This window comes from Danio rerio, chromosome 4, assembly GCF_049306965.1.
Source record: "Danio rerio strain Tuebingen ecotype United States chromosome 4, GRCz12tu, whole genome shotgun sequence".
Taxonomy (NCBI): Eukaryota; Metazoa; Chordata; class Actinopteri; order Cypriniformes; family Danionidae; genus Danio; species Danio rerio.
In genome coordinates, this window is record NC_133179.1 from 62,976,056 (window position 1) to 62,998,384 (window position 22,329).

Sequence of the window (22,329 nt, forward strand, 5' to 3'; positions counted from 1 at the left end):
CGGGTCCAAAATTAAATTTAGCTCTGCAGAAACTTCCTGTCTGAAGAGAGGTGTTAAAACTGAACACAGAAAGATGTATGCTTTGTTGTTGTGCAGAGAATTCGTAGAAAAAGAGGAAGTATGTGGAAGGTGTGGCCAATGGAGGACTGAACAATGACTGACAAATGACGTTACACCAAAACTCCACCTGTTAAGATCGGTTGTGTATATATGCTGGAGTCAGGAAATGTATGTTAGTTGCGAACCTCTTGAATGTAATTCTTGTATTGCATTGAGGTAATGTAACCCAGAGCTCTGTCATCGAATGATTCAATTGTATCCAATAAACTACTAATATTTTTAACATTGAAGAAAAACCTCTCCTGACCTTTTCTCTTGAACACGCATGGAATTGGCTAAAAATTCCAACAATGTATAAAATAGAATCCCTTTATGTCTTCCTAGCAGTATGTTACTCAATGACTCGAGTCTTGGTGTGCTTTAATCGTTCAACTTGTGTTGCTGGTCAGTTCAGTTAAATACCATTCTTCCTTAAAACGATTTAAAATGTCCATTATCGGTGAATCAACTCAAGAAGTTTTACTAGTCTCTCAGAGTTCCTTGTGAGGATCTGTCAGGGTTTACCCTTCTTTCAAACGGAGCTAGTGTTGTCTCTTTAAAATTTAATTTCAAATTCTTTTCTTCGATGTCACTCCAAACTTTGCCAAGATCTTTGTTTCTCTTTCCCAGAGATTCTTATAATAGTTTCTTCTTTGCTGTTTATTAGTCCTTTTTCTTTCAGATCTCTTGATGCCTCCGTTGACATCGTTGGATTTTAAGGTCCATTTCGTCAAGTGACAGTTCGTTTTGATAATTGTTTCCACAAAGTCTTGAATACTATTCTCTAATCCCATCTGGGATTCCAAAAATCTGAATATTATTTCTACGGGAGCGTGTTTCTAGATCTAAGTTATTCTTGTAAGTTTTCTTGAATTTGGATGGTTTGATCAAGAATTTCTTTCATCTCAGCAATGTTCTCCTCCAATTCTCCAACTCGCTGCTCCACTTTGTTGACCTTTTCTGCTGTTGCGTTTAGGTCCGTAATAAGGCCATCCAGTTTTTGATTGACTTATTGTTTAAAGTAACTTATTTCCATTTTCACATCTTTTGCAAGAGAATCTTGGAAGGCAGTTAAATCAGATTTAATATCCATCTGGAAAACTTTGATGTCCATATGTTTTACTGCAATGCCATCCTGTCCGTCTCAAATTTTTCATCTGATTTCTCTTTTTTTTATTCAATGGTTGTTTTGTCCTAGCCTTTTTGTTTTTGTCTTCCTCCATGTTATTTAAATATGGTTTAGGTTATCACATATGATGTAAAAAGGAGGATTACTACCAGTGTGTATGGGAGTGCTTTTTCTATGCTACTACATGTGTCGACGCCATACTGGAAACAATCCCATGTGTTTCTTAAGCTGCCCCGAATGAGTGAAACTCTGTACACACTGATCATGTCTACGGTTTCTCTCCAGTGTGAACCCTCTCATGTGTTTTCAGGGTTCCTGAGTGAGTAAACCTCTTACTGCAGAGTGAACACTTGTACGGTTTCTCTCTAGTGTGAATCCTCTGGTGCCGTTTCAATTCTGCAGCTGTAATAAAAGTCTTCTTACACTCCAGGCACATATACTCTCTCACACCAGTGTGAATCTTCATGTGTTTTTTAAGGTGTGATGAGTGGGTGAAACTCTTCCCACACTGAGTGCATGTGAATGATCTCTTTCCCATGTGGATCCTAATGTGTTTATTAAGGTATGATGATTGGTTGAAACTCTTCCCACACTTAGTGCATGTAAATGGTTTTTCTCCAGTGTGGATATTCATGTGTCTATAAAGTGATGATAATTGGCTGAAACTCTTCCCACACTGAGTGCATGTGAATGGTTTCTTTCCAGTGTGGATCTTCATGTGTCTATAAAGCGATGATGATAGGCTGAAACTCTTCCCACACTGAGTGCATGTGAATGGTTTTTCTCCAGTGTGGATCCTCATGTGTTTATTAAGGGATGATGATTGGCTGAAACTCTTCCCACACTGAGTGCATGTGAATGGTTTCTCTCCAGTGTGGATCATCATGTGTTGATTAAGGTGTGATGAGTGGCTAAAACTCTTTCCACACTGAGTGCATGTGAATGGTTTCTCTCCAGTGTGGATCCTCATGTGTAGATTAAGATTTGATGATTTGTTGAAACTCTTCCCACACTGAGTGCATGTGAATGATCTCTTTCCAGTGTGGATCCTAATATGTTTATTAAGGTATGATGATTGTCTGAAACTCTTCCCACACTGAGTGCATGTGAAAGGTTTTTCCCCGGTGTGGATCTTCATGTGTCTATAAAGTGATGATAATAGGCTGAAACTCTTCCCACACTGAGTGCATGTGAATTGTTTCTTTCCAATGTGGACCTTCATGTGTCTATAAAGCAATGACGATAGGCTGAAACTCTTCCCACACTGAGTGCATGTGAATGGTTTCTTCCCAATGTGGACCTTCATGTGTCTATAAAGCGATGACGATAGGCTGAAACTCTTCCCACACTGAGTGCATGCGAAGGGTTTCTCTCCAGTGTGGATCATCATGTGTTGATTAAGGTGTGATGAGTGGCTAAAACTCTTCCCACACTGAGTGCATGTGTATGGTTTCTCTCCAGTGTGGATCCTCATGTGTAGATTAAGATTTGATGATTTGTTAAAACTCTTCCCACACTGAGTGAATGTGAATGGTTTCTCTCCAGTGTGGATCCTCATGTGAGTCTTTAGTTTGCTTTTGCTAGCCAAACTCTTCCCACACTGAGTGCAGGTGAAACAACTCTTGTCTCTCACTTTTAAAATACCATCAGTCTCTAAATGAGTTTTGTCCTCAATTTTGACATGATGTTCCTCTTCTTTACTCTCCTCATAGTCTTCAATTAGGTCTGAAATAAAAAAAAGTTAAGTTTTTAGTAAATCATTAAAACTCATCAAAAGCTGAAGTGAAAAGGCACTAAAACATTGACTACACAAACCTTAATTTTGATGCACATTTAATGTAAAAACATAGCAGATCATATTTAGATTGATCTTGTCATATCAACCTCCTGGGGTCCATTACACACATACATATTTAAGCGTATTCTTATATGATTAATCCCAGATCATTTTTGGTCAAATTGATGAGACATAAATTTGTTACGAGAAAAAATACTTGTTACGAGAAAAAAAAAAAGAGTGAACTCAAGAAATGCAGAAAAACAAGTCTTTATTGAAGAGTGAGTCCCAGAAAAAGCAAATATCAAAGTAAACAAGCGGTTGGGTGAGCGCTGAGGAAATGCCGTGGGAAAAACAACAACCAAACACTCGCTCACTAGCAGTCCTGGAAACAAATACAGGGTGAGAAAAAAAATAATATGCACACTAACGATTGATAACCCTGGTAGGAGGCGACGTTCCCTGAAAGTTCCCTAAATGTAATAAAAGTCCAGAACCTTTACAGAACATTAGGGGTGTTCTTAATACGTTCTCTTTTAGTCATAAAATAACGTTCCCAGTATGACTTTAGGAAGACTTTCTGTTGTGGTCATTCTGTGGTCACATAATAACGTTACAAAGAGCACTCCCGCAGCACTAATTCTAATAGCTAGTGCTCGTGGTCTTAAGATTCAAAAGCAAACGCGTAAAACGTGTCTTCGATGTTCATCGTGCTCAAGAATGAGTATTATAACTGTAGTGTAGCGTAAAACTGCTTCATTCTGGAGGGTTTGAAAAAAACAGACTCGTCTCTGGGAGTCGATTCCTTTCTTCGAGTCGATTACAGCACAATGTAAATTGAGGAATCGAGAAATCGACTCTTTTGGAGTCGACTCCCTAATCCCTAAGCAATGGCGCTCACTCAATCTGGCTGTCAACAAAGCTGCTCATGCGGCTGCTTTTGCCAATTTCAGGTAAATTTAGTCCTTAAAAGCACTCGAATATTACATACAAATGTTCCCGACTCTTTTCTTACTGATAACTAACATTTGTGTTGAATATTTATTTTATAGTGATGGTTAGAGTCTGGAAGAAGTTCGTCAGCGCCTTATAGAGTTGGGGTCGAGTCCACCTTTGTCGAGTCCAAGTCAAGACCAAGTCCTTAACCAGTCGAGTACAAGTACAAGTCCAAGTCCGAGTCCAAAAGGGGTCGAGTCGGACTTAAGTCCGAGTCCTTAACATCCGAGTCCGGCCGAGTCCAGAAAGTCTTAAAACTCATTTATTAATTTTTCTTTTGGCTTAGTCCCTTATTTATCAGGTGTCGCCACAGCAGAACGAACTGCCAACTAGTCCAGCATATGTTTTACGCAGTGGATGCCCTTCCACCATTCACCCATTCACTCTCATTCACACTCACACACCACGGCCATTTTAGTAAATTAAATTCCCCTATAGCGCATGTGTTTGGACTGTGAGGGAAACCAGAGCACCTGGAGGAAACCCACACCAACACACGGAGAACATGCAAACTCCACACAGAAACACTCCTGGCCCAGTCGAGACTCGAACCAGTGACCTTCTTGCTGTGCGGCAACAGTGCTAAGCATTGAGCCATGGTGCCACCTATGTAAAAAAATGTAAAATAATAATAATAATAAATCAAATATATTTTTCTATTAACAATTAAACTGTTAAATGAATATTTTAAACTTTTGGTACATTTTTACAAAATGTCTTGTATTTTTTTGTTAGCTTGCTTCAAATTAAAATGAAAATTGGAGGATATATGTAGAATTTTTATTATTTTACAAGACTCGCACATTTGACATTATTCTCATGCCACTTTCTCACATTTTTTGTTGAAATTACGCTTACATTACCAAGGCAACAATGCGGTTTTTTTTTACAATAATTCCAGAGAACTTTGTTATCAGCCCCAGTGTGGAAAATGAAACCATATTCATGCCGACTTACCCAGATCTGCACAGAACATAAAGGTTCAGCAAAGAGAGACCATTCGGCTTCACCGCTGTCTTAACAGGGAATTAACAGTTAGAAGAATTTTGTTTTAAATAAACAAAAAGTGAATAAATAGCGGGGGCGTTTGTTTGCAAAATAAAACCAGTGGGAATCAGACTGAAAAAAAAGTCCAGTGCAGATTTCTATAGGCTCATGATCTGGGTCTATCTGTTAATGATAGCCTGAAACAAGGGTTCTCAATTAAAAGGTCCAAATCTGAATTTTTTTATTAAGGTCAAAGCAAAGGTATGAAACAATTGATATTACATAACTTGTTTTTAATAAACATCCATAAGATGCAGCACGGTGGTGCAGTGGGTAGCACAATGGCCTCACAGCAAGAAGGTTACTGATTCGAGCTGGCTTAGGGCAAAATAAACACATACTTATCTGTTCATTCAACTTTGAACTGTCTATTCTCTTCATCAATTCTTTTCAGTGAGGCAGACATCTTCTTCCGTTAAAAATTATTGCTTTGCTGCAGTGTGTTAAAACAGACGAGCATGCACGATTATCCAGCATGATCATAATTAGGCCCGGCCCTAACCAATTTGGAGCCCTAGGCAAGATTTCAGGTGAATTCCAGTAAATTCCACTGCAAGTGTACATATACTCATAAGACACTTATTAGCTTTGTCTTGGACATTCTTTCATTTTAATAAAGCAAGTGTACATTCAAAATACTTCGAAGTTTTTGCAACTCTGGGACACCTCGAAAATATATGCAGCGATTATGCATTGTGAAACCTGTGTAGGTTTTACAAGTGGACAAAACAAAAATTAAAACAATATGATGATGATCTTATTTTAACTAAACATGCTATGAAGCAGAAAAGGATGAAGAGTCAGGCAGGTAAGATTAGGCTTAAAACAGTTCACAATTCAGGTCTAAAAAGACAACAGTTAATTCTCATTCATTCATTCATTTTCTTTTCGATTTAGTCCCTTTATTAATCAGGGGTCGCCACAGCGGAATGAACCGCCAACTTATCCAGCATGTTTTACACAGCGGATGCCCTTCCCTTCATGTGCTATGGTCAATTTAATTCATCAATTCACCTATAGTTTTTGGACTGTGGGGGAAACCGGAGCTCCTGGAGAAAACCCACGCAAATACAATGAGAACATGCAAACTCCACACAGAAACATCAACTGACCCAGCCGTAGCTCGAACCAGCGACCTTCTTGCTGTAAGGCGACAGTGCTACCTACTGCGCTACCGTGCAGCCCACAGATAATTCTATAAAACATATCTTTTTGTATCTTATGGAATTGTCAAATTCAGTTCTTTAATATTCTTGCAAAAGATTTCTTAAATGATCTTAATACATCACTCCAGTTGTGTCTTTGTGTTCCAGTTACATTTAGGACAAATTTCTGTTATTTATTTAGAATATTAATTGTATAATAATACTAGATTATTAAAGTTCGTCGAGACAAACTTTAGGCTGGCTTGAGAAAGTCTGTTGGAAATAGTTTGTTTAATTTAAACAGTTTTAAAAAGTATGAAAAGATGATAGATAGATAGATAGATAGATAGATAGATAGATAGATAGATAGATAGATAGATAGATAGATAGATAGATAGATAGATAGATAGATAGATAGATAGATAGATAGATTAAAGCAGTTTATAGATGGATGGATGGATAGATAGATAGATTAAAGCAGTTTATAGATAGGTAGGTAGATAGATAGATAGATAGATAGATAGATAGATAGATAGATAGATAGATAGATAGATAGATAGATAGATAGATAGATAGATAGATAGATTAAAGCAGTGTATAGATAGGTAGATAGATAGACAGATAGAAAGATAGATAGATAGATAGATAGATAGATAGATAGATAGATAGATAGATAGATAGATAGATAGATAGATAGATAGATAAAAGCAGTTTGAAAAAGGATAGATAGATAGTTTTGAGGTCACAAAGTTAGATTTATTATGAAGTCAATGACAGTCTTTTGCAATTAAAGTCTATGGGACAGTTGTTGCTAGGGTGCAGTATCTGGTAGTTAGGGTGTGGCTAGAAAGTTAAAAGCTCATCAGTTATTGGCAGTTTGGTAGTCTGAGTTAAATGAGCTCAGCCACTAGTCTGTAGGACAGTCTGATGCAGAGTTATGAGCTCACAAAGTTTGATCCCATGTTAAGTCAATGAGAGTCTTTTGAATGGAAGTCTATGGGACAGTTTCTAGGGTCCAAAAGTGGTTGCTAGGGCGTGGCCAGAAAGTTAAAAGCTTATCAGTTATTGGCAGTTAGGTAGTCTGAGTTAATTGAGCCCAGTTAGAAGTCTGTGTGACAGTCTGATGCAGAGTTATGAGGTCACAAAGTTTGGTCCAATGTTAAGTCTATGGGATTTTTCCAACGGTCCCGGGATGTTTTTCGGAAAATCGAAAGTCGGATCAGTCGGAAAAGATATGGCATACCGAGTCAGAATAGTTTAGTCTAGTGTGTGTTTGGTGGTCATTAGAGATGCGCGGATGGGCTATTATTTCATCCGCAACCGCATGACAAAATTCATCATCCGTCCGCCATCCATCCACAGTAACATTTTTGACCAATTTTTAAAACCGCACCCGCCCGCCATCTGCTGATTGAGCTCTTTATTTGAATGGCTTATTCCTTTTTATTATTAAATGAATGTTTCTTTATTGATCATTATAGAATAGAGAATGACTTTAATGTAGACATGCAGTTAATCCAAACGTGCAAGTCATTAATTGACGACGCTTTGAAGTGACGCTAAAGATACGAGGACGTGTCTTTTCACTTGATTCGATTCCTCGGCCCTTGAGTCTTTTCCTTGCGTCCTGCCTTCGTAACGTTATACGGTGGGGTGGAAACACGAGGAAAGAAAGCAAGGAAAGGAAACGAGGATGCACAAATAAGAAATGAGAAGCTCCCGAGCTCTCAGAATATCAGCAGTGAACTCAGTCTCCAATCGGCGCACAGGGACAAAAGTAAATAAATAGCCTAAATTAAACGCACTGTACTATACAACTTTTTTATTGTAGCCTAATAGAAAACGCATTGACACATAATTTCAACATGCTGCTATTTAGTCTACTACTAAATGCCTATTTCACTTATTTTTTAGTAAATAGATAGAATTATAAGTAATTTTCATTAGTTTACATTTGTTATCCATAGCAACCCCAAAAACGTACCTGCTTGCCTTGCACATCTAATTAATGGGCACAGTTTTTCGACTATTTTTTTTATTTATTTATTTATTTTTTGCTGTGGATGTTATTGAGCTTGTAGAAATCGGAAACAACACCAGTTCTGCGACACAGATGAACCTTTATTGATATCTCTATCAGACAATACCTATTTTATTTGCCAAAAGAAACAACAGGCAGTAAAAAAAATATTAACATAAATATCTTAATGTAGGCATAGGCTATAGTCGCATGCTTTGGCAAACAGTTGAAATTTTTTTTAATAAAAACGTCACAATTAGAAATTAAATTAGAAAAATAGATATGCCATCCCTCTTTAAGCGAACATAAAGTCTGACCAGGCTAAAGTGCATGTATGACAAGTGCCCCAATAACCCATGGACTAAGGATCATCCCCATTCCCCTCAAACCTGCGAGATACTTCGAACATAACGAAATACTACGCCATTAAAGTTGCGACAAAGAAATTCTGGCAAAATAACCTTAGCCTCGAAACGTAAAAGCGAGGCCAACATGTCTAGAATAGAATAGGCTAAACCAATATGAACGTAAAATTATCAGCTGACCGAACTCAAAAGTTTATATTGAACATATGTGTAGCCTAAATAACATAGGCTAATTGGTTTAATATGCCTGACCTTAGGTCTAGTTTGATTTTTTCTTGGCACAATGCAGGAATAAAACAGCATCTGTGTCAGGATTCAGACGGGAGCGCCTGCATAGCCACTATAATGCGCCCTGCTGCACTGAAGGAGCGCTCGCTCGCAGCACTTGTTGCTGAAATGCATAGAATTCTCTTGGAAAGGTGCTGTAGTCGTGGGAATGACTGGCCTTATTTCTCCCAAAAGGAAAGTAGATTTTCCTCTGCTGATCCGTCTATACGGAAGTTTGTAGAGGAATACTTCTGTACTTCATCCAGAATTAGTGTATCTGATTCCTCCTCACATTCTGTGAAATCAGTCCTAGGCTTTTTCGTTGGTGCGCCAGCTATGCCTATAAAAACAGTACAACCGCCCGTCAACCGCCCGAATTTAATTAAAATATTATTTTTTCGTAACGTCATCCGCCCGATCCGCGGTTTATCCGCGAAGTCCGCGGCTATAACCGCCAACCGCGCATCTCTAGTGGTCATAGCTCGAAGGCTCTAGGAGGAGATATATTTTGAATTTTAGTCTCAGAAGAAGAAGAATAATAAATAAAAATAATAAGTTTAAATAGGATTTCAGTAGTCTGGCTTGTTTCTCAAGCCAGCCTAATTAATCATAATAATAATAATTATATACATGAAACAATTGAGATGATTATGCAATACACATATTCTTTCACTCTGTCATTGACTACATATAAATAGAATCAGAAATGTGTCATTATCAGATTCTCTCTTGCATTTTCAACATGTAGGGCAGATATATACTGCTGCTCACAATCAGTAATGTTTATTCTCACACAGAAGACTCACATTGTGGACCTAATCTCTCCAATGTCTCTCATCAAAATATTACCTGAATATAAATTTTTACACAAATTCAAAGTCAAACCTCATTCTATCTTTAAAAAGATTAAATTATTGCTTGAATTTGTGGACTTAGTCCAGTGATTATCCATTCTGAATGCTGTCTGGATTTGAATATAACTCTACATTAAATTCATTTGTGCTTATATTGACTTAATATAATATGCAACTCCAAGCAACATTATTACAACGTTTTTGCTATTTCATCATTTAATTACTGTAATTTTACACAATCTTGATACTCTCCTAACCCTACCCTCAAAAGCAGAAGCTGATCTGGGATCTGGGATGAGTTTATTATACGGAACGCGTCCGTCAGTCAGCATGTAAAGGCTACACTGATTCAGAAATGTGATGATCGACGCACATCTTTAATGGAAGTGAATGCAGACATTTTTATATTCATTTTAACGTGCTTTTAAGCCAAAATAAAGTGAAAGCACAATTCTCTTGAACAGCTCTTGCAGTTCTATCGCATTTGAGATCGCTGTGTACTTTCACTTTTCATAGAAAGATTAAGCATAAGTATTGGAAAATGAATCGGGATGATAGCGGGATGTCATTATAAGAGTCACACAGGAAAACTTTGAATATTACGGAGTCCGGATTTGAGAAGCCCTTGCCTAAATCAAGCGCTGAACGCATATTTCTCTGGCTCAGAGCCAAAGCGCAAAACGTTATTTGCGGATATATTGACACCAATATAAACAACAAAACAGTATGTTTTAACATCATACCTACAATATGAATGTACAATTCAAGTAAATAAGCTCTTACCTTTTTTTTTTTTTTCTTTCAACATATCGGTAGAAGACAAATTATTGCTGATTTTAAAGACATTATTGTTGTAAACCTAGCCACGTACGCATTGTGTGATTATGGCTATTTCTGGTTACACGTTTAAGGTGATGACGTGCTGCTGCTGCCTGCTGGTATGGTGCGGTGGCGTAAATAAAAGCTAGCATGCAGCCAGAGAGAGTCAAGTCAGAGTAAAAGTTTCCCCAAGTCCGTGACAAGTCCGAGTCCAATCAAAACTGGACTCGAGTCCGGACTCGAGTCCAAGTTCGAGTACCACAACACTAGTGTTCACACATTAAGTACATTGTAACAAACTATGAATTCCTGTGTAAATACATATTAGTTGAGGCCACTTAATATAAAGTAGGACCCATTAAAATGACAATACTACCAAGATTTATGTTTCTATTTCAGACCGTGATTGTTTTTATTCCCAAGTCAGTTTTCAAGGAGTTGAATAATTGTATTTCTACGTTTTTATGGGATAAGAAAATTCCTCACATGAGAAAGGAATTCTTGGAAAGAAAGAAGGAAGAGGGTGGATTGGCAATGCCAAATTTCTTTTACTATAGGGTATATGCTAAGCTAGTGTTGTTCCCATACTGATAAACTTCCGGTGACCTGTTATTGTGATTATTTTTTATTTTTATTATTTTCTTTTACAGCATCGATGTTGTAATGTACTTAATGTAATGTAATTAAAATACACTTAAATAAACTTTGGCATTCATTTAGTTGTTCAAGCGTAAAACAAGACAAAAGGCCTTTTACTCGCATTCACCCATCAGAATCAGCAGGCTAGCGCAGAAGTTCCATTGAATATACTTGGGTAAAATAAAAGCTCATATTATAAAGACATGGCGGGGAAAAATTGAATTTAATGCAGTGCTTCTTGTACAATCTGAGACCCACTTTATATCGGATAACACTCGGCCAGTGGAGATTGCTGACTTCTAAAGAAAGCAGACCTTAAACACGCAGATTTTTGCATTGGCGTACAGTTTACCGAAAGCGCTTAACACAGGCTACTGGCAAATTAAAAGTCCTACTAGCATGCTTCGGCATATACCCTATTATTGGATGGCCATTTTACACAAACTGATTATAGAAACACTGTTCTGGCTTTCCAACATCTGTATTAATGAGGCCCCACTTTGGTTACTGATGGAACAGCACACGTCTAATCCAGTGTCTTTACGCTTACTACTTTGTGCTTCGATTCCAGTGAGTAAACAATATTCTACAAATAACCCAGTTATTAATGGATCACTCAGAATATGGTCACAATTTAGACTTCACTTTAATAATAAACAAGCATTGCCTTCTGCTCCTATTTTGTTCAATCCGATATTGCCTCCCTCTTATAGATTCAGCATTCGAATTCTGGTCTAGGAAGGGAGTTAACTGTGTAAAGGACCTGTTAAAAGATGGCATATTTATCTCATTTCAACAGTTAATTATTTTTTTTAGGTACCTTAAGGTCTGTAGTTCCATTAAAAAACACTTCTCTCCTTCACTGAACCAACCAGAATCATGCTGGATAGATGAATTGGTAAACATGGACTCATATCAAAGAGGTATGATGTCTATTTTTTTTTTTAAGTGATCCAAAGAACTGCCTCCTTTTCCCTAAATTGTATAAAGCAAAAATGGAAAGACAAACTGGGACTAAAAATATCAGATACAGCCTGGCAATATGCCATAGAACTGGTACCCTCATCTTCTGTATGTATTAGACATGGTCTTTTTTTTTCAGTTTAAGGTGCTTCATAGGCTTCACCTTTCTAGGAGCAAGCTGGCAGAAATGTATCCAGGGTCAGATTCATCTTGCCCCAGATGTGGTTTGGAGCCAGCAGATCTGATGTTCTGGGGATTCCCTAAATTACATACATTTTTGGGCCAATATTTTTAGATAATTTTCATCTATATGTAATAAAGATATGGATCCTAATCCTTTGACCTCAGTTTTTGGTACAATGCCAGAAGAAATGTACCTGTTAGCTAATCACATAGAAATCATTGCCTATTCTTCTTTATTGACCAGACACCTGATTCTTCTCAAGTGGAAAAAAACAAACCCACCATCCCACAAACATTGAATTTTAAAAGTGTTATCACATCTTTAACTCGAGCACCTTGAGTACACCATCCGAGGCTCTACAAAAAAGTTTTATGAGGTTAGGCAGCCTTTTCTATTCTAGATTAAATGCTCAGGGGTTATTATATCCTAGGTGAGAGTTTATCCCTAATTTCCTAATTTGTTTAATCTATTTTTATTTATTTTATTTATTTAAATTTTTCCCTTTTTCTTTATGGGGTATGAGTATGTCTGTAGCTATGTATTATGTTAATTTATTGTTCAATATGTGTGTTGTGGAAAAATTGAAGACTTTTGAAAAATCTATAAAAATATTTGAATACTAAGAATGTAAGCAGAACAAAATAGATTTTAGAATGAGTAATAATCCCATTAATTTAGTGACAGTACATGTCCCTGTCGAAGGTCTGTGAATTTAGGATAATTATTCATTAAAGCAGGGATTCCCAAACGTTTTTGTTTCGGGACCCACCTAGGCAAGTAATTCATTCTTAAGACCCACCATAATATTTTAATATGGAAAAATGGGTAAAAAAAATCCATTCAAAGCGGTCAAAAATATATGGCTGTGGCTTTTTGAATTTTTGCGATTTGAAATGCACAAAATGAGGCTCAAAGTGCTTTTTTTTGGAATGCTGGCTGTAACTGATCTTTTTTTTTTTTGTTGAAAAAGATACACTTCTTTTTTTAAAAGAGAATATGATCAACCTTTGATCAAGCCCCTTTGTTAATGTTAGAATGCAAAGATCTAAAATGAAAGCATTCGACTACTTTATTAACTGTTTGTGCTTATTTAAGAGAAAATTAGTAGTGACCCTCTCAAGGCAGGCGTTGCAGATTTGCAACGGTTAAAAATTAACCACCTTATTACTCCAGATACATATTTTATGAGTTTTTCCTACTCAGAAGTACCACTGCAGGACTTGGTTGTCCATATGCAACCAACAGTTTCCCCACTTGCACACCAGATGTCACAAAAGACAAAAACTGTTTCTTGGAGTACCACATGACAAAGTGACTTGGACACAATGAGGATTTGAGATATTGGATTTAGATCCCATATTGTTTTTGTTGTTGTTCTGCCACTAAAAAAGCAATTTGTTACATTGTTTGAAAAGTTGTATATAAAAAGTTATTGTTCATATCATATTCAGTCGACAGTGTCTAATTACCACACTGGGCCAATGTTGCAAATCTGCAACATCTCAGAACGCCTTGCATGTGAAAGTCTCTCTAAAAAAAGTCAGGATTCTATTGTACTACCCCATATGATAATTTTACCCAAATATCAGATTTTTCCTGTCTCTAAAACTTCATTTGAGCCTGAGAGGGTTAAAATGAAACACGCAGGACGAAGCAAAAAAATAAATAAAAAGACAGAGTTCTACCAGCTAAACGCAGATTGCAAGGGCTCAAACGGAGCAGTGCTCTTAATGTCGAGCGAAACATAACCAGCTTTGTCTTTTTGTAGGAAACACACTTTAGATATTTTTAGGGTAAGAGGTTTTTGAGTTATTGCCATCAATCGTACTGGTTTTAATTCACCGCAATGTAAATATAGCTGCAGCTATGTGACGTTGCGCGACCCACATTTGTTCACTGTGCGACCCACTAGTGGGTCGCAACCCACAGTTTAAAAACCCCTGCATTAAAGGACAAGCCATTTTCCTTTGTGACTTTGTTCTTTGTGTGACTGAAATGTAGGCAATAGCTCTTTCTATCCAAAAATGTGAATCAAATTTATTTGCAAAACTGGAATATCGCATAAAAAATATGCAAATACATCAGTGTTTCCGGGCGACGAGGTGGCGCAGGTAGTTTAAGCCTGGACTGGGTCAGTTGGCAATTCTGTGTGGAGTTTGCATGTTCTCCCCGCGCTCATGTGGGCTTCCTCCAAGTGCTTTGGTTTCCCCCACAAGTTCAAAAACATTCTGTATAGGTGAATTGGGTAAGCTAAATTGTCCATAGTGTATGAGGGTGAATGGATGTTTCCCAGTGATGGGTTGCAGCTGTAAGGGCATCCACTGCATATAAACGGCCTGGGTAAGTTGGCGGTTCATTCCGCTGTGACGACCCCTTATTATTAAAGGGACTAAGCCAAAAAGAAAATGAATGAAAGAATCAGCGTTTCCATTTAATGAATCAAAGAGATTAAACTAGTCACTTCCTGATTAACTGAAGCCAAATCTCAACAGTAAAAACAGAATTTACTGCGGTAGGAAAAGCTACATGAATCTTTTCTGTTTAATAAATGACATTCACCTCAGAGGACAATGTCAGCACACAATGAACACATGGTGAAGATTTAGTCCATGTTTTTTCTAGGCCTACATTTCAAAAGTTATGTGCATCATGATGTTTCCATCAACTGATGTTTTAATGCTCATAGCCTATCCAAAATGCATATAAAAATAGGTGGCTGGAAATGTAAGGCTAAGCGAGAAATACTGCTTCATCTTTTTAAAAAAGAAAAGGAGACCAATAGAAACTCAAAACTGAGTTTAAAGAATAAAACCTGTTGACCAGGTTAGGTTCACAGAGTACGTTACCAAGTTACCTCTCTTTCAGAAACAGGCTTGACTTACCCTGCTTTCTCGAATTTCACAAACTTGTCATTTTGAAACACAAAACCAAGAGTTTCTCTCATTTCGGGGTTAAAATGCCCTGAGTTTTCACTCAGCCTCCTTTCTGAAATGGGGCCCTGATCTCATTTGCTATTGTTTTAGAGCTTCAGTTGCCTATTGGAGAAATGACTAGGACTAATAAACGGCTACTTTCTCCACAAACAAATGTGTTCATGACTATACATACAAAGAAAAATAATAAAATTAGAAAATATGACTTTGCAACAGGGGCGAAGCAGTGGCACAGTAGATAGTGCTGTCGTCCCACAGCAAGAAGGTCACTGGTTCGAGCCTCGGCTCAGTTGGCGTTTCTGTGTGGAGTTTGCATGTTCTCCCTGCCTTCCCATGGGTTTCCTTCGGGTGCTCCGGTTTCCCCCACAGTCCAAAAACATGCGGTACAGGTGAATTGGGTAGGCTAAATTGTCCGTAGTATATGAGTATGTGTATGATTGAGTGTGTGGATGTTTCCCAGGGATGGGTTGTGGCTGGAAGGGCATCCGCTGCATAAAAACTTGCTGGATAAGTTGGCAGTTCATTCCGCTGTGGCGACCCCCGATTAATAAAGGGACTAAGCCGACAAGAAAATGAATGAATGATTGACTTTGCAACATCAAGCAGCATTAAGCATGGATCATGTGATGGCCAGTGTGGTGTATGTTTTGTTAATTTTGTTTTGTTTTGAGTTTAAGGTACCGTGCTGCAGTGTCGACGAGGAACGGAGTTTCTGGATGTAGTACAACAAACTAAAGGGCAGACGTGCCGCCAAGTGGCATCTATTGGTTCCGCCAATCGATACCATTGGCTTAATGGCTTGGAGGGAGAGCTGATCTTTAGTTTAAGTTCATTAATGATTTGCAGTGTTTGTTCAGATTTATATTTAGTTTTGCTTCATTTAGAATTTATTTAACTAATATTTAGATTTGTATTTAGATATTTGACTTAGTTTATTGTTGTTGTCTGTTTTTGTCTCCCCCTTCTTGTTTACTGTGGACTAGTCCCTCTGGTATAAATGTGGTCAGTCTTGTCATTTCAAGGAGTTCTGTTTTTGGTTTATTCATTATTAGTTTGGTTTGAACTCAGTTTTGTTTTCTTTGTTTAGTTTATTGATTTTTCAATTGATTTAATTGTTTCATTTATTTATTTTTTGAGTTTTTGAGAAATTTTTTGACTTTATTAAAAATATTTTTTTTTAAAAATCTACTTTTTGTATGCCCCTTACTATAGTGCTGGCTCAGTCCGTCACAGACCAGTATAAGATTCTGACGATGTGATAAACTTGACTAAAAATATCATGATTTCTCAGTACTGTGATTACCATTTATAAATATATTCTTTTTAAATGTCTGGTTAAAAAACCTAAACTTTTTTTTCCCCTTTGAACACAACATATTTTCTCTTGAGAAACTTTGAAAGTATTTTGGAGCAGTAAACATGTCCGGCTAAATAATTCAAATTAATTTTTTACTATTTAAAACAGCATCTTTGGATATATTTTCTGCTGGAGACACTGTTGTCCTGAAAATCTTCAAACAAAATGTAAAAAACGTAACGATGGTACAGCAAAAATATTGGTTTTAAAACTTTTTTTAAACCGCGGTATACCTTGAAAACTGTCATTGTCCCATGCCTAATACCGTCCAATGGCGGCACCTGCTGGTACGAGAAGAATATGGTCAATACTGACAAACTTTACACTAAAATGTTTGCATATCATCAGCATGCTGTAATCCATTTCTTAAACAGCAAAAGTCATTTTAGACTAGTTTGTTGGCCAGTTGTAGTCAGTGCAATGCTAAACGTTATTGTTCCACTATAAATTGTTAGCTTTGCTTCATGTCGTCCCTCAACAACATCATATAGTTTAGAATACTGTACAATGTTTTATAACAGTTAATTATTTTAGTGTCCATTTCATTCAGAATATTTAATATTGGGGGCATCCAAGCTTTCTGACATAAAGAAATTTTTCAAATGGCCCAGATGGAAAAGATTTTAATTTGCCCTTTCAAAAAATATATATTTTTATTTAATTATACAAGAACAAATGAATAATGAAAAAAATACAATATTTTCGATATTTTTTAACAAAAGCTCTAGTTGTATTGTTTTGTAATTGTTTTTCAAAATAACCTTTAAAAAATTATTTAAAAAAATTTACAAATATTTTGAAAAGTTTTAAAAACTATAATAAAATAAATCTATGCAAGTCGATATCCTCAGCAGGAAATACATGGAGCTTATTTAAACAAAAGTTATTGTGAGAAAAAATAATTAAACTATTATGATAAATAGAGTTTAAATTTTTTATTTAAAAAGGTAATTTTAAGTTTTATTGAGATGGATTGTTGGTGATTTTGGACAGGCTGAGTAGCAAAACATGAATAGAGGAAAATGTAGACTTGTTAAAAAAAATAAATAAATAAAGACCTACAACACAATACTTTAGTAAATGTAAGACTTTTTAAGGCCTAAAATTTTTATTAGCCCTGGTAATTAGGTATTATAATAATAATGTAATTCTAACAGTTTAACCGCATAAAGAAGTTGATGAAAAAAGGGAATTGTGATCAATGTGACATGCAAATGGAAAGTACTATACCAACACTATCACTGTAATAGCAGATATCTTCTATGATATACTACTATACTGTAGGTCAAATATCGACAGCTCAGTTATAGTCATTCATTTTCTTGTCAGCTTAGTCCCTTTAATATTCCGGATGCCCTTCCAGCCGCAACCTATCTCTGGGAAACATCCACACACACACACTACGGACAATTTAGCCTACCCAGTTCACCTGTACCACATGTCTTTGGACTGTGGGGGAAACCGGAGCACCCGGAGGAAACCCGCGCGAAGGCAGGGAGAACATGCAAACTCCACACAGAAACGCCAGCTGAGCTGAGGTTCAAAACAGCGACCTTCTTGCTGTGAGGCGACAGCAATACCTACTGCGCCACTGCCTCGCCCTCATCTCAGTTAAACTTTTTCAATTTATTGTTTTTATTTATTTATTTTATATATTGCCAGTGCTCAAGGCCGCTTTACTAACAGTAGAAGAACAAGGAAAGCAATAACCTTAAGAAGGTAGAGAAAATGGGAGACTAATAATACATAAAATAATGACAAAAGACATGAGAACAAGTAATGAATGAAACTCATTCCTGTTTATCAATGAGTGCTTATGTGCATTTAGGAGAACTAGGCAGCACACTCAGGGCTGCAAGATGGATTTAATTATAGAGGTAAAGTTGGCTTTATATTCGCACATTCAGACTTTCCCCTTAATAATATAATTTCATAAAATTATTTTTGCAAACTCTAAATAGTGAAATCAAATTAGCAGTCAATGGCTATCAAAGTACAACATTGTTCACAGTCAAATGCTGTGATTTCAAGTTATACTTTCATGCTATAAACAATATAGAGACTCCTAAATGAACGAATGTGTAAAACCAACTTTACCTCTATATGACTGAGTTGGTCTTTGAGAATGAAAACTAACCTGTTTGTTCCTGCAGATCTTCCTGTTTGACTGAGAATGTCTCTTCGATCTTCACATCTTCACTCTCCTCTTTAATAAACGCCATCTTTATAACAGTGTGGAGATCAGTCGCTTCAGCAGGAGTTTTTCTCTGTTTGGACACTTTATCCTGTTTAAAACGAATAAAACAATAAAAATGCCCTGTTTAAAAATAGAGGTAAAGTTGGTTTTATATTTACACATTCAGACTTCCCCCTTAATAATATAATTTCAGAAAAGTATTATTTGCAAAATCTAAATAGTGAAATAATATAAGCAGCTAATGACTATCAAAGTACAGCATTGTTCACAGTCAAATAAACAGTGTTAATGTTGTTTTCAAGTCATACTGGCATGCTAATTCCACTCGAATATTCAAAGTAACATGGTAAACAATATAGAGACTTCTAAATGAACGAATGTGTGAATATAAAACCAACTTTACCTCTATTGTTTAAAATAGATAAAACAATGAACAGAAACAAAATAACTTCTCTTCAACACTTGCTTCAACGGTTTCTTTATATGAGAGTAATAAACAAAAAGTTTCTTTAGAACACTTATTACACACTTTTCTGTTACTTTATTCAAACAATAGCCCTCGGTTACTGAGAATAAAATAATACTACGTTGAATAAAGGATTAAAATATTTCCAACAGCAGGAACATAATTTAGCATCGTATAACAAACTAAAACCTTCGAACTTTAACTTTAAATCGATTTATATATGTGTAAACATTTTAAAACAAACCTTTCTCCAGTTGAATCACAGCGCTGAAGCGGCGCCGCCTGATGACGTCACACGCCAAAATAAAAGTCTTTTCTTGTTTAGCTTTCTTGCCACTTACTTTTGCAGTCATGACTTTTTGATATATTTCTCCCATGGTTTTTACTTTACACTATATCTGCTTTCTCTCACACAAACCTTAAATCTAAACATTTTCTTAACTTTTTTAATCCACTTATGATGACTTGTATGTCTGCAACACATTACTTCCTATTAATATCTGAGTTTTCCCAGAGATGGGTTATGGCTGGAAGGGCATCCGCTGTGTAAAAACTTGCTGGATAAGTTGGGGGTTCATTTCGCTGTGGCGACCCCAGAATAATAAAGGAACTAAGCTGACAAGAAAATGAATAAATAATATCTGAATCCAAATCTCATCCTTATAATTATAACCTCTTCTTTTCTATTTCTACAACATCATAGGTCTATATAGAGTTTCCTTTTTTCCACATGAATTGTCGTCTCTTGTTATCTGTGTTCCACGTTTCCTGCCATTCTTTAGCAATATCTTCAGTAATAATATTTAATTTACCTTTACTTACAGAAGCATTAAAGGGATAGTTCACATAAAAATCACAATTATGTCATTTACTCATCCTTTACTTGAACCAAACCTGTTTGAGCCTCTTCTGCTGAATGCAAATGAAGAGAATACGGAGGCAAAAACAGACATGGTTCAGCTGTTCTCATTTTGGACCTGGCTGCTTTTTTCAACATTTTCTTGCACACAAAATGTTCTTGGAACTCGATTACAATTGAACCACTAAAGTCATATGTCACATGTTTTAAAAATGTTTTTGGTTCCTTTTCTGGACTTTGAGCATCTCGGCACTCTTGCTGTCTATGACAGATGAAGGAGCTCTCTGACTTCATCTAAAGTGTCTTCATTTGCGTTCTGAAGATGAGCAAAGTTCTCAGGGGATTAAACAACAGGTAGAGGGACAATCATTCTTGAGTGCTTAGTGTACACTGTAAAACACGCCTCCCATCATTGCTGATATACAGCCTACAGCCACATTACACTGCTTCTTTTTAAAATGTATTTATTCATTTTTAATTGCAATAACAACTGGCCATTACAACAAATAGAAATACAAAAACTGATAGAAGGCTACATCGCACTGCTACTCAGGTGATATTACTCATGTATTCATTTATTTTTATTATTTTTATCAATCAGGAGTCAGAGCGAATGATCTTCAAGCTGCTACCCATTACTGGGAAACATGCATACACACTCATTCACACTGCATGCATACCGCATGTCTATGGACTTTGGGGAAACCAGAGCATCCGGAGGAAACTCACACGAACACGGGAAGAACATGCAAACTCCACACAGAAATGCCAACTGGCCCAGCTGAGGCTTGAACCAGCAACCTTCTTGCTGTGAGGCGATCGAGCTACCCACTGCACCACTGCACTCACATGTGTAATTATTTGAGGTAAACTGGTATTAGTGAAGAACTTTGCTTACAAATGGTTGTTATTTGTTAAACAGGTCAAATGGCATCATTCAGATGTAGCGATCTGGAGAATCAAGCATGTATTGATATAGACACTATGCTTATTTGTCTTAAGAGATGTAAGGCAGGTCCTGTTCATGTAATATGTTCATGTAATAGTCTATCAAGTTGGTATTGGCATGAACAGCTATACATGTTAACGGGTTTCTTATATGTAAAACGATCCTATTCAGTTAATGATCAGGCAGCTATTACTAAAGATGATTGCACACAATGATGAGCCATTTATTTAAATGAATATGTGACACAGATATTTAAATTTCATTGTTACAAACAAGTTAAAGGAGTAAGTGCAGTTGTTGTTTTATGTCATGTTCACTACTGTAATAAACACCATGGGGAAAAAAGAAGTCTGAGAAATGCTGTAGTTGGTGTAGGTGGAGCAGGTTAATCACATTAACAGTTCTGCATTTTGTAGTTATAAAAGTGAACTCTTGTCATTGAATTATTCTGTATAAACTGCCTATACAATAATTTAACTTGAGATGTAATTATTTTCTGATTATAAATATTTAGATGCATCACAGTATGTGATAGCTTTACTGTGTTAAAAGGAAAAGGTTTGTCACATGGTATCTTATATATGCTTTTGTGAATGTCTATGCATATTTGTTTGCACAAACACAAGTGATAAATAGAGGGATAAACATCTTTAATACATACCAGGTGAATAAGAGGCAAAAAAGAAAAAAAAAATGGCACAGAAACAAGTTACATTTTAATAGTTAAAATCTATAGACATTTTTGTAAGTAAATAATTGATCTGTTAAGAGTGTGTTGACTATTACAAAAGTCAGAAATGAGCTGCAGGTGCTTTAGGAGAAATAAAGGACTCTAAACTCACACAAAGAACAAGTTCAGTGATAAATAAATGACTAAAACTCTGCTAATAGTTAGCTCATGTCAATATATTGACTAAACCTAACATGAATAAAACTTCACTGTAAAGTTTAGAAATTGTTTCTTTCAACGAATGATAATATATCACAGTTTAATAGTATACATCTTCTATCACTATTATATAAGTGAATGTAGTTGTGTGTATTGAGAAATCGGTATGAATTGAGTCTTCAATGCTCATTTGCATCTTTAAACAAAGACTTCAGCCAAGAGACTGAGAAGCTTCTGCAAAAAAAAAAAAAACACACAACTCTTGCATACCTTTTAACCAGGCTTGGGAAAAAATTAAATGAAATGTGTTACATATCATAAGTGTATCAACATTAACTACAAAATGCAGCAGCCAAAATAAAAAAAGCTTTCATC

General features: G+C 36.3%; 2 protein-coding genes across 3 annotated transcripts in view; one reads left to right on the plus strand and one right to left on the minus strand.

Annotated features, from left to right (window-relative positions):
- The window catches only part of LOC141381809 (uncharacterized), a 705,874-nt gene that overhangs the window by 602,564 nt on the left and 80,981 nt on the right, over window positions 1-22,329 (plus strand). The gene's annotated exons all lie outside the window — the stretch shown is intronic.
- Window positions 249-19,557, minus strand: LOC110439496 (uncharacterized). 2 transcript variants are annotated; one of them, XM_021475578.3, is made up of 3 exons: window positions 19,502-19,557; window positions 18,732-18,879; window positions 249-2,953 (listed from the first exon to the last, which is right to left on the minus strand). In XM_021475578.3, the coding sequence occupies exons 2-3, from the start codon at window positions 18,814-18,816 to the stop codon at window positions 1,497-1,499; spliced, it is 1,542 nt and encodes a 513-aa protein (XP_021331253.2). In that variant the 5' UTR covers window positions 18,817-18,879; window positions 19,502-19,557; the 3' UTR covers window positions 249-1,496. The 2 variants fall into 2 exon arrangements, with proteins under 2 accessions (XP_021331253.2, XP_073804539.1); XM_073948438.1 differs by having other exon boundaries at window positions 18,732-18,911; window positions 19,195-19,557.

Coding starts and splice junctions, on each gene's coding strand:
- LOC110439496 (XM_021475578.3), bottom strand. CDS start 18,816: ATGGCGTTTATTAAAGAGGAGAGTGAAGATGTGAAGATCGAAGAGACA. Junction 2,954..18,731: donor AGATCTGCAGGAACAAACAG/GTTAGTTTTCAT, acceptor TTTTTATTTCAG/ACCTAATTGAAGACTATGAG.